The 13,326-nt window shown below is 44.6% G+C and overlaps 1 protein-coding gene across 7 annotated transcripts in view; it reads left to right on the top strand.

The window, feature by feature from the left end:
* Nucleotides 1-13,326, top strand: part of Med15 (mediator complex subunit 15) — a 63,802-nt gene that overhangs the window by 15,409 nt on the left and 35,067 nt on the right. For 6 of the 7 annotated variants that reach the window (XM_027413175.1, XM_027413169.1, XM_027413172.1 and 3 more), the window contains one exon: nucleotides 6,910-6,997. The exons of the other annotated variant lie outside the window; for it this stretch is intronic. In XM_027413175.1, the coding sequence (XP_027268976.1) occupies nucleotides 6,910-6,997 (88 nt within the window). The remainder of the gene's footprint in view (nucleotides 1-6,909; nucleotides 6,998-13,326) is intronic. 7 annotated transcript variants of the gene reach the window in all.

Below are 13,326 nucleotides of genomic sequence, written 5' to 3' on the forward strand. Positions count from 1 at the left end.
TGTTGGTGCACATTTTTAGCCCCAGCACTCAGGAGTGACTTGCAGGACAGCCAAGGCTACATGATGAGACACTCTCTCAATAACAAAAAGTAATACATCTATTAGGTTGGGCATGGTGGCACATGCCTTTAATCCCAGGGTTTGGGAAGTAGGGGCAGGAAGGCAGATCTCTAGAAGAGTTTGAGCCCAGCCTAGTCAACATAGTAGATACAGTTCCAGACTAGCCAAGGCTACATAGTGAGACACTGTCTTTATTATCCTTTTGTGTGGTGTAGGTGTAGGGGCTGCAGGTCAGCATCAGGTATGTTCCTCTGTCCGAGCTCTCTGCCTTATTTCTTGAGGCTCCAGGATCTGCCTCTCTGCACTCCCAGCACTGTGTTACAGATGAGTGCCACTGACTAGCTTTCTATGTGGTGCCAGGCACAACATTCGGGTCCTCATGCTTGTGCAGCAAATGCCTTACCCACTGAGACATCTCCCCAGTCCCTTCATATTTAGAATGCATATGAATTTCAACAGTCATTGGCCCTCTACTTATGTACTCTTCTCAAAGGTAGCAACCACCTTTGACTCTTGTCCTCTGGCATATGCCTGTGTTCATATTAGCTTGCACACACTGCTTCCTTGTGAGTTACATGAATGATGAATGATCTGCAGACTTGCTTTGTAGCCCTATGCTCTATTATCTGTGTTTCTGCTCCCAGTGTTTGGCTGAGTATATCAGTAATGAATGTTCACATTTTATGCCTATACAAATAATGCACTACTGTGCATAGAGGTATACTACTGTTGGTAGTTGTTTTTGCCTTTGGACAGGCGCTTCTCTGTGTACTTGTTGATAATTCTTCCCATGTTTTATACTTGTGTCTCAGCACAGTTAACTTGGGCTTCTTGCTACTGGGTTCTCTGTCAGTTATAGTCTTTTCCTGGGACCTGCCTTCTATAGCCTATAGGTGTGGCATTAGGGACTTTTCCAAAGAGTAAGTCCCTTAGTAGTTTCTCATTGTGAAGAGGGAGGTAGGAATGGTGGGCAGAGCCTCCCTCTGAATGCATGGAACAGAAGGGACGCCTTTCCTTTTCTCCTTGACAGACAATGGTAAAAAGGTGGCACACATCTTCATTATTTATCTCTGGTGACAAGCCTACCAAAACCTTTGTCATCCTGATATTATATAACCCTTCCCCAGTTATCTTCTAGTACTTTATTACTAGTGGTTTAGGTTTTAAACATTCAGGGTGAGGGATCTCACATGCAAACTGTGTGCTTCTGTCCTTGGTGGGTGAACAAACTGTATACACAGGTATACAGCAGTCCACTTAGATAAGATGGTATGGACAGAAATTCCTAGCACTTGGCAAAGGAGGCAGGACCAGACTTCAAGGTCATTTTCAGCTTCATAAGGAGTTTAAATAGCCAGCCTGGGCTACTTGAACCCTGTCTCAAAATCAAAACAAACAACAATAACAACAATAAACCCCACAACAAAAACCAAGGCCAGATAATCCCAGCAATCAAGAGGAAGGAAGGAGGATTTCTGAGTTCAAGGCCTATCCATGATAGTCAGAACTATATAGAGAGACACTGTCTCAAAAAGCCAACACCAACAAAAACAAAAGCACACACAAAAAATAAACCTTAAAAATGGGGGAAAGCCACCTGTCCTTTGAGCTCAGGATGGTGAGTTCTAATGCCCAGAGGGAAAAGAATCTTTGTTAGACATCTGCAGGAGACTACAGGAGTGGTGTCCTTTTCCTTCAGTGTTAAAGAAGGCAAGCCAAGGTAGGAGCCGGGCATGGCCTGTGGCGGAAGGCAGTGATGAAGAGAGTGGGGTCAAAGAGCTCTAGCAGAGCTGAGCTGGGTCCCTGAGTGATAACCAGGGCTCTAAGAACAGGGCATGAGAAAGGGTCAGGAGGCTCAGGGATGAAGGGTAGGAGAGACTGGTCTGTGCTTGTTAAAACAGCCTTTGGAGGGCCTTTGTGCTGGAGTGGTAGAATGCCCCACTGTTGAGGGTGCCCAAGATGAGTCAGTTCAGGTGGGAACAGCTTTGTATGCTGGACTTTATTATAGAGGATGTCATCTCACTGCACAGGAAGGTTCTCTCACCTTTTTTTTTTTTTTGGGATAGGGTCTCATTGTGTAGCTCAGGCTGTTGTGGAACTATGTAGACCTGACTGGCCTCAAACTCACAGAGATCTCACAGAGATCCACTTGCCATTGCCTCTCAAGGGCTGGGATTAAAGCAGTGGCTCTCAACCTTCCTAAGGCTGTGACCCTTTAATACATTTCTTTTGCTGTGGTTACCCCAACCACAAAATTATTTTTGTTGCTACTTCATAACTAATTTTGCTACTGTTATGAATCATAATGTAAAATATATGATATACAGGATGGTCTTAGGTGACCCCTGTGAAAGGGTTGTTCAAGCTCTGAAGGAATCCTGACCCACAGGTTGAGAACTGCTGGATTAAAAGCTTGTTCTCTGGATGCCCAGTCCCAGCAGGGTTTCTTAATGTTTCACTCATTTCTGCTTAGATAGTGCTGGGCAGTGTCTTTCAGATATACCATGCTTCAAGGGTGGCTGTGGAAGCCAGGGCACCTTCCAGCCCTTCTTGTGAAGGGAGATGTAGGCCTGTAATGATTGATCAGTCCCCAGGAGGCTGCTTGGAAAGCGTCCTGTGGATGGGTTGGGAAGATGGGAAACCCTCATTCAGGGTGGTCAGAGGGAGCTAGATAGCAGCCAGGTTTATTCTAGGGAGTGCTACACCTGATCACAGCCTCTGACAATGCTGGTGCTCTTACAGTACAGGAGGACCTGAACCTCAGTAAGAGCCTGAATCAGGCCACACCCAAGACCTGCAGGGGTAAGGTGCTTGTCTAGGACAAAGTGCAGTGTAGAGGAAGGTTGGGTACTTGGCTGCTTTCCACTCTACTTGACTAGAACTAAGCAAAGACATTTCAAAATATGGTTCGCAGGACTGAAAACAGCAGTCAGGGCATCTGGCTTTATTAAATATGAAGAGACTATGCAGGCATCATGAATGGGATGTGAGATTGGCAGAGCATGATATTGTTCTGCACAGCTCACAGCAGATCTGGCTTCTTCCAGTTGAGCTGGTATCCTGTCCATGTGGTATGGTGTGTTGTTGTGGTAAGTGTGGTCATCACCCCGCCCCCACCCCACCCCCAGTGTATTCAAGATTGTCAGAATAGGATTTTCTTTGGCGTCTAGCTAGTTTGATGCACCTTGAATGCTGGGTCTCTCCAACATTTGATTCCCACACCATATATATCATGTGACGTGACTCTGATGGGAGGGTAGAGCTCACACTTCAGCAATGTCCCCTGGCATCTGGTGATGCAGAAGAAACTTGAAGTAATAAATTGATGCTGAGGAGCTCTGCTTTCGATATTACTGGAAGCTAAGTAGTACCCTGACCTGACCAGGCTTATTAGGAACTGTTGGAAAGAAAATGAAGTTAGGGCTACTGGAAAGTTTCTGCTAGTGTTTGTTAAGCTTGACCTGGATTAGGTTCTATTCCCATAACAAAAGGAGACAGCCCTGATTTACAACAGGCCCTTAGGCCTCTAAAGGGCAACTCAAGGGGCAGCTAAGGGTCTCAAAGCTTTTTGCTGTTAAGTAAGTCCCTGTGCTCTTTTCAGGAGGGGCCTCATTTGACTGGTTTTCTGCTTTGACTGGGACCCTGTAACAACCGTGAAAAGAGCAACACTCATATGCTTCAGAAAGAAAGAGTCTGGCAGTGTGGTCTGCAGTGTACCGCTCCATCTGCCCAAGTGGCCAGACTTACATTTTGCTCTCTCTGCTTAAATTGTTCCAAATGTAACCTGGGACCTCAGGGAGATTTAGGGATGACAGACAGACAGCATATGTGGAATGTATAAGCCCAAGGCCTATGTAAGCAGGTAAAGTTTCCTGTTCCCTTTTATGTTAGTCAGACCCAGTCATGTGCTTTTCTTTTTGCCTTTATTAACTTTGAGTAGTCCTAGTGATTTCTCACTGAGAAGGCACATTAATTCAGTGACACTGAATTAATGTGCCTACTGCTCACCAAGCACATTTCTTTGTCCGGGTCACTGATTGTGGTTTGTTGTCCTACTGTCTCAAAGCTGTCACAATCTGCTATGTCCTGGATCTGTCTGTTCTCTGCAGAAAGCTACCAGGTGCTCTTACTGAGCTAGGCTGTACTGTGTCGTGAAAGTAACTGGTAGCAGCTTGGGAGAGCCCTCTTAAGAGTTTGGCTTGGTCTTAGGTGACAGCTGCTTATGACTGTATCACCTCAGGCTCCTGTGCATGCTCCCCTCATCCTGGGTCCATGTGAATGTCTGTCTGTGCTATCTATTCATCTGCAAGTTTGTGACTTGTTGCTCTCCCTTGGGACCTTGGTGTCGGTAGATTGTACTGTACTTCTAAATTCTTACTTAAGTTTCTGTGACTGTTTACCTCTCAGTTCCTTTTTCATATCTTCCAGAAGGCAGAAAGAGGAAGAGGTAGGTAGGGCTTTGGGCACACAGGTAAGGCATGTGCTAATTCCTGAGAGTCTCCAGAGAAAAACCAGCTCCACCATTTTGGGTCAGATTAAAGCAATCTTTTATTAAAGTACTAAATACTGACCAAGATGGAAATTCATCAGGAATACTCCCTGGAACTTGCAGCTGAGTCGCCCCAAGACTTGTGTTGTTGCAGCTTTTTCGTTTTTATTTTATATGCATTGGTGGGAAGGTGTTGCATCCCCTGGAACTGGAGTTACAGGCAGTTGTGAGCTGCCATGTGGGGGCTGAGAATTGAACATGGGTCCTCTGGAAGCACAGCCAGGGCTTTTAACTACTGAGCCATCTCTCCAGCCCATTGTTGCAGCTTTTATGGACAAAACCCATAGGCCACCTTACCTTCCTATGAAGCTTTGTTATTTTTCAAGAACTACAACTCCCAGAATCCCAGGAAGTTACCTGCTCCTTGGGCTGGTGGGGCTTACAGGTTCTTTAGGGTATAACACATGCTTCTGAACACAGGTCTGCTTCATCTCAGTGATTTTATTACCTACTAGGTGATGTTTCCATTTGCACTGTGGAGGCCTTGCAGCCTCAGCCTTTTGCCCTGGGTCTCCATTGGCCCTACTCCTGCATGTGTCTGTTCCTACACTTCCTGTGGACTGGTTCTTGGTACTATTCTACTTCATTACTATTGTGTCTCTTGTGGCTCCAGGGACCTTTCTCTTCATGTGTTTGCTTCTCACCAGGATGCCTTGTAGTCAGGCATCTGCTGATGCCATCTTGTCAGAGCCAGAGCTTCAGAAGTAGATAGGGGAGGCCAGAACTTCATATATGCCAGTTAATGAAGGATTTAGCAATGTGATGTTTAATTTATTAATTATTGTGGGTGGAGAGGGTAAGTGTGCTGTGACATGCTTGTGGGGATCAGAGGACAACTTTATAGTGCCAGTTTTTTCCTCCCACTTTTTATGGGTCCTAGGGGTCAAACTCTGGCCAGCAGGCTTGTGCAGCACTTGTTTTTACCTGCTGAGCCGGCTTACTCAGCCCATGCTGTGTTGGTCTATCTCACATTGATACTCCCACCTCTGCTCTTTCCATGATTTCATGGGTGCAGCTCTTCAGTAAGTAGACTGTTGGTTTGTGTTTGGGATGTCAGAATGCTTTTGAGTATCAACTGGGCTGGGCTTTTATCCCATGCTAAATTAAACTACAGAGCCCCCAACTTGCTGATTGGTTTACCAGCAAGCCCAGTACTGCAAAGAGAAGACAAGCATCCAACAGACCAGAGTATCCAGGCCTTAGGCCCCCAGCTTAATACCTCTCTTCCTTCCTTTTTAAAGAAATACTTCTTTTCTTTTAAAGATTTTGTTTATTAAGTATACAGTGTTCTGTCTGGATGTATACCTGCAGTCCAGAAGAGGGTACCAGATCCCAGTATAGATGGTTGTGAGCCACCATGTGGTTGCTAGGAATTGAACTCAGGACCTCAGGTCAGTGTGCTCTTTACCTCTGAGCCATCTCTCCAGCCTTTCTTATTTTCTTTTATGTGTATGAGTGTGTTGCTTGTATGAATGTATACATACGCTTGCAGTGCCCTCAGAGGCTAGAGAAGATGATGCATTTCCTGGAATAGGAGTTACAGGTGTTTGTGAGCACATGTGGATGCTGAGAATCAAACTCAGGTCCTCTGAAAGAGCAGCAAGTGCTTTTAACCCCTGAACCATCTCTCCAGCTCCCCATACCTGTTTTTTCTATGTGTTTGTACAGGCAGAGGGAGGCAGTATGTGCTCTCAGAGCTCTGTTTGACCCATGTCCATCGCTCTTTCTCCCATAGTGTGAAGTAGAACGTTTCCTAGGCTAGTCCTTTTATATCTGTGCATAAAATGATTTTAGATGTTTTGCTATTGTTTTATATTAATGTGGACTATTTCCTGTTGTTCTCAGTAGTTAGATGTTGGAGCTGGTCTCTTTGGCTCTGTTAGGAAAACATGAATTGCTCCACACAGACTCTTGCCTTAGCGGGAATGGGCTATGATGTGTGTGAACTGTTCATTTTACATGGGAGGAATCTAGAACTGCAGTCCACTGTACTCAGATGTAGAGCTGGGTAGTGGCTCAGGTTATTCAGAGGCCTAGAAATAGGGGCTGGTTGGCCACCCTCTAACCTAATTAACAATCTCAGTGATGATTGTGAGCAGTCTCTTGGGACAGTTCCATTGTCCTATCTGTTTCCCCTTCTTGGCCCTGCTCTTACTCTGGTTAGCTCTGGCCACTGCCCTGCTGAGTGCCCTCCTTTCATCCCTCTTCAGGACTCAGCTAGGTTGGCTTCCTGGGGACAGCACCTGTCCACCAGGGGAGACCTGCTAGTGTATGTAAATATCTCTTCTTTTGTGTTTCAGTGAGGATGCCATGAGGAAAGCTGGTGTGGCCCACAGTAAATCTAGCAAGGATATGGAGAGTCATGTGTTCCTGAAGGCCAAGACCCGGGTAAGACCCTGCTGGCCAAAGTCCCCAGCAGAGCAGTTCCAAGAGGGGAGTGTTGCTGAGACTGAGACCCTTCTACGTGGATCCTGGAGAGGGGGAGTGCTTGCTTGCTGATCTCAGATACACCACAGTCTGAAACCTCCCATATCTATGGAATAGGCAAGACTCCTGGATGGGCACTGAGGTTACAGGCCCTGCTTCTGACCCTGGTCTCATTATTCACCCTGATATATATATAGTCAGCTCCTTGGAGCCCACTGCTTCTATGAAGGAGAAGCTAGCTTCATGCTCCCAGAACTTACACATTCCTGATGCGCAGGGGTCCATTCCTCTTTGGTTCCTCTGTTCAGAGAGGTGGGCAATGTTTGGTAAAGTTGAGATTGGAACCTCCCAGGTGGAATTAGAAGAATTTCCAGGCTGGTGCAGCACCCTGGCCTTTAGGTGATCTTCTTCTAATGTTAGTTCCTAGGAGTGGAGGTTAGAAGTGAAACAAGGGGCTGGAAAAATGGCTCAGCAATTATGAGACTGTGCTGTTCTTGAAGAGGACTCAAGTTCAGTTCCCAGTTCCCGTGTAGGATGGTTCACAACAGCCTAAAACTCCAGCTCCATGGGATCTTCTGGTCTCCACAGGCACCTGCACTCCCTTGCACATTACCTACCTACCCATCCTGCCCTTCTCCCTCCACCACCCCTACCCCACACAATTTTAATTTAAAGCTGGGTGTGGTGATGTATGGTTTTAATCTTAGCACTTAGTATTTGAGGCCAGCCTGGTCTACATATGAGTTAGGCTGGCCAGGTCTACAAGTGAGACCATCTCCAAATGAATGAATAAATGAATAAGTAAGCAAACAAATAAATGAGTAATAAATCAATAAAGTGAATAATCCATTTTAAAGAAGTGATTCAAGGGCTGGAGAGGTGGCTCAGAGGTTAAGAGCATGGCCGCTCTTCCAGAGGTCCTGAGTTCAATTCCCAGCAACTACATGGTGACTGACAACCATCTAAATTGGGATCTGGTGCCCTCTTCTGGCCTGCAGGCATACATTCAGGGAGAACACTGTATATATGATTAATAAATAAAATATTAAAAATGAAGTGAAATTGAAGTAGAGATGGAAGTGTGTTTCTATTTACATATATATGGAAGGACAAGTCTGAGAGCTTACAGACTCCTCTGTGGGTGAGTGACATGCATTTTGTTTTTCTTTTAAAAGCATTATTGAGATTGAATTAAGGACGTATGAAATTTGCCCACTTGAGGTATATAATTCAGCCATCTAGGATATTCTGAGTCGTGAACAATTTTTGCAGTGTAATATTAGAATATTTTACAGAAGCCTGATACACATTAGCAGTCATGCTCCATTTCCCCCTAACCACAGTGGCCACTCACCTACTTTATTGCTATGAATTTTCCCATTTGAAACTTGCTTTATAAACACAATCATAGGGCTGGAGAGATGGCTCAGCGGTTAAGAGCACTGACTGTTCTTCCAGAGGTTCTGAGTTCAATTCCCAGCAACCACATGGTGGCTCACAACCACCTTGAATAAGAGCTGGTGTCCTCTGCTGGCATGTAGGCACAAGACTGTATACATAATAAATAAATAAAATCTTTAAAAAAAATAAACACAATCATAATGATTTTTGCAACTTACTACTACTACTTTTTTTTTCGGGGGGCTTGGGAGTGGGGTGGGGGGGGGTTCTGAGGCAGGGTTTCTTTGTGGCTTTGGAGGTTATCCTGGAACTTGCTCTGTAGACCAGGCTGGCCTTGAACTCACAGAGATCCACCTGCCTCTGCCTCCCAAGTGCTGGGATTAAAGGGGTGCACCACCTCTGCCCCCTGCAGTTTACTTCTGTCACATAGCATGATCTTGTCAGGGTTCATACATTAACCGTGTTGTAGTGCATACCTGATTCTTTTTTATCAAGACAAGGTTTCATAGTGTAGATTAGGCTGTCTTCAAGAGAAATGACCTGCTTCTGTTACTCCCTACATTTGTCACTGTCATTGTCACTACAGTCACTGGTAACTGTGGTCTGATTGGTGTTTGTCTGGTCAGTAATGGCGTCACACATCTGTTTAGTGCTTTTCAGCCATTGTAAACATCTGTGGTGAAGTGTCTATTTTTGTCCTTTGATGTTTTTAAATAGTTCTTTATATATTTGGATACATAGATCATCTAATTTGCAAATATCTGGGAGATGGGATATTGTATTGTTTAGGTCTATCTTTTGTGTTGTTTCATTTGATTTGCAGTGGTCCTGCTGTTGTCAGAGACTTGGGTAAAGCACTCCACCACTTAGCTTTTTTTAACCTATATTTTTGAGACATGGTCTTTGTAGCTTTGATTGTCCTGGAACTTGCTATGTAAACCAGGCTGACCTTGAACTCACAGATATCTGCGTGCCTCTAGGTCTTCCAAGTACTGGGATTAAAGGCATCCACTGCGGTTAAAGGAATTTCAGTAAAAGCATCCACTGAAGTTAAAAGAATTTTGGTAAAGACTTATTGGAAGCCAGGCATAGTGGTGAATGTCTTTAATCCCAGCACTCAGGAGGCAGAGTCAGGCAGATCTCTGTGAGTTCAAGGCCAGCCTGGTCTTCAGAGTGAGGGACAGCCGAAGCTACAAACAAAACAAAAAAAGGGGTTGAAATGAATCAACCATCTCTATTTCTAAACTGTAAATTTCATTGGTTTAGCTTTGTTTATTGTCTTAGTTCATGACAAGCCGGTGGTATAAAGAAATAGCCCTTTAGTTTTCCTAGGTCTGTGGGTCTGGAGTTGAGGTGGTTGGAATTGTCTAGCTGTGCGTTTCTACTAGTCTGTCTTCTGCCTTTTCTTGGGGCTGCTTTTCAGGGGTGGCTGGCCTGGGCTAGGCTGGGCTGGAAGATCCATTAGAGGCTTCACTAACAATTGTGTGTTGCTTTTACTATGTGACCGTCACATAGTATCACTAGTGATGTAGCTGAGACTCAGTGTATCACTGTGTTTGTGTTTCTGGAGAGAAGAGCTGGAACTTCTAGTCCTCAAGTCCTTTGTATATAGGAAGTTTAAGGCCAGTGTGGCAGGTTCAGGAAGGGGAAGTTGCCTCTGCCTTTTGGTGTGATAAGTGGCATGAATGGGCAGGGAGTTCAGTGTCTGTTGCGTTTCTACCACAGAGACTAGCCATCTGGAGAAAGCTTTCTAGTGGCTAATGGATAAACCTTAGATCCCAAAGGAGGTGCTCAGAGGTTCCTCAGCCCATCACCAGTGCAGTTCACTCTTGAGACAGGGTCTGACCATAAATCTTCTGACTGGCCTGGAACTTGGAGAGACCAGCTTGCCTCTGCCTCCCACCAGCCGGGATTAATGGTGTGCACCACCACACCTGGAAATGTCTGTATTTTTTAATGACAGTGTGCTTGAACACTGCCGGATGTCTGCTTGCCCTCATTTTACCTGCTGTTCTCCGTGGATGTAGATGCCTATTGTAGTGAGAGCCTTCCTACCCAAGGATCCTTGACAGCCCAGGTTCACATGCACCTGCTGTGACTCCCAAGGCTTTGTTAGAACAGTTGTGAAGAGATTTAAAAGGTAGCACTCCAGAGTATTGAGGAGAATGAGGAAGGGGAAGAACTGGAAAGTCAAGAGTCATGGAGGAAGGGAACAATGCAAGTACAGGAGACAGCACCCTCTTCTGGCTTCTGCAGGCCCTGCACTCATGTACACCATTCTTCACATATACACATAATTAAAAATAAAATAAAATAAAATCAGAGATCTTAGAGCTTCATTAGGGATTTGAGTAATAATAGGAGGCAAAGGTGAAGTATTTTTTTAAACAGATCTTTCCTCAAGTTTATTTGTAAAAGCATCATAGGGTTCTGATCGTCTGCAAATAGTGTGTAGGTGTCACACCAGTCCATCTGTCTTCACATGGCAGGGGCTTCACAGGGGCCTGGTCACCTGAGCTTGAGCTGAAGCCAGGGCCTGGGCCTTGGGCCTCTGAGGCCTCTGAGGCCTCTGCCTTGGTTTGAACTTTGGGCTTCGGTTGGCTGAGCCTATGACCCTTGGCCGTGTAGCTTCTGATCTGCTTCCCAAGCTTGGGGTGAGCAATGGAAGGAAGATGGCTGAGTTTGCAGCTGGGGCTCTTTGGCATCTTGTGCTTCACAGGGGCCTTGATGGCCTCTGTGTATGCTCTCATGGTCTTCGCATTGTTTGCCTGCATCTTCTTCAGGCCTTTCTTGTTGTGTTTCTAGGCAAAGCACATGCTCCTCTGGAACTTGGGGTCGACCCTCTTAAGATTTCATGTTTTTTGTAACAAAGATTTCTTGATGCTATTTGTGCCATTTTCAGGATTGGTTGTGTGTGGTGTGGTACTTGGACTTGGCCATGTGTGAATAGCAACCCAAGGCTCCCAAAGTGCCTGAGACCAGAAGAGAAACTAGGTGAAGGCAATTTTAAAACGGTCTGTTTCTTGTCTCCCCACTTGCTAGACAAGTGCTTTACCAGCTCTATTTGTAAAATGTGAAGAATTTTAATACAAGACAAAGGATTCCATTGACAGAGGACAGTTTTAGAATTAATAGTTTAAAGTTTATTCATTAGGTTCTCTATAGTATGTACTGTTAGCATGAATTTAAGATAACAAAGCTGGCATGGTCGTTTAATCCCGGCACTCAGGGATTAGAAACAGCGCATTTGAGTTGAAGCCAGCCTGGTCTACTAAGTGAGTTCTGAGTTCTAGGCCAGCCCCGCTCCAGTGCTATATAAAACTTTTTTTTTTTTTTTTTTTTTTTTTGAGGCAGAGTTTCTCTGTGTAGCCCTGGCTGTCCTGGAACTCACCCTATAGATTAGGCTGGCCTCAAACTTAGAGATCTGCCTACCTCTGCTTTCCAAGTGCTGTGACTGAAAGTGTGCACTACCACTGTATGGCCAACAGTTTTGTTTTTTGTTTTTTGTTTTTAGATACTAGCTAAGCTTTCTAAGTCCTCATTCCTTAAAGGGCTAGTGTGAGCCACCCCCACCCCCCAGTATCATTCTAGTTTGATCATTTTATCTATGAAAAAGGACCTTTATGGAAATCAATTATTTTTACATATCTACTCTTTTTTGGTTGAGACTTCATATTTGTCACATAATTTCATAAACAGAGCCAATCCGTTTTCATCTAAGCCCCAGCCCACAAGTTACATACAGAGAAAACAACCTAGGCATCCTAGCATTCTATAAAAGAAGTAGAGGTAGCAACAGAGCACAAGAGGGAGGTACTTAGTTAATGCTTGAAAGACTAACAAGAGACTTATTTATTTATTCATTTATTTGTTTATTATAATCAGGGTGGGGTCTGTGTTCTTCTTGCTACCAAGAAGCTAAGTTCAAAATTTATGTTTTTAATTAGGGCAGCAGTAATGGTTGACACTGTCTTATACACTCCTGTAGTTTCATAGTAATTAGCTCAGTCACATACAGATCTCATTTGTTAGTTACATCTACAGTTTGGTTTCATAGTGTTTTAGAGCCAACAGCAATCAGTTCCAGATCCTAAGTCATACTCATCAGCTATGAAAAGCCTGTGCATTTTATTTGTTCTGTGTGTGGTGTGTTCATTGAGCAGTCTAAGCAAACATCAGCAGAGTGACTGGTACTGTAGTCCAGTTGTTGCTGACCAGTGTCCTTGGCTGCTGTGGCAACTCTAAAGAGGACACTTCCTTAAGAAATAACTCCACATCCTCGTGGACAGTCACTTCTGTCATCTCCCTCCCCAGCTACCTGGCTGGGCCCAGTGCCCCAACATTTTTCTTCTGAACTGCTTGCATCTTTATTTGCCCTCTGAGTGCTGGGGTCACAGGCTTGTGTCAGCACACCCAGTTTGTACAGTGCTGGTGATTAAAGCCAAGGCTTTGTGCATCTAGGATGCACTGTCCTATCAACAGGCCTACATCCCTAGCCATAGGCAACTACTTTATGGCTTTAACTCCAAAAGCACAAGCAACAGAAGAAAGCAGGCAGTTCTGACTTCATCAAAACAACCCTTTGGAGGCTGGTGAGATGACTCAGTGGGGAAGGCACCCTCCATTCTATCCCTGCCACCTACATGGTAGAAGAGAGTCAGTTCCTGCAAGTTGTTCTCTGACCTCTACTTGCGTGTCCATAGCATGTCTACCCACATGCAGATAGTTAATTAAAATACAAACTTCTTGTGCATTATAGGACACATCAAGAGAGCAAAAAACAACTCATGGCATTATATATTGCCAGAAAATATAAATAATATTTGATGAGAATTTACTCTTAGTTTATATAAACAACATTTAAAAAATAGGCAAAGGATTTGAATAGA

The sequence above is a fragment of the Cricetulus griseus genome, chromosome 4 (genome assembly GCF_003668045.3).
Source record: "Cricetulus griseus strain 17A/GY chromosome 4, alternate assembly CriGri-PICRH-1.0, whole genome shotgun sequence".
NCBI classification, from domain to species: domain Eukaryota; kingdom Metazoa; phylum Chordata; class Mammalia; order Rodentia; family Cricetidae; genus Cricetulus; species Cricetulus griseus.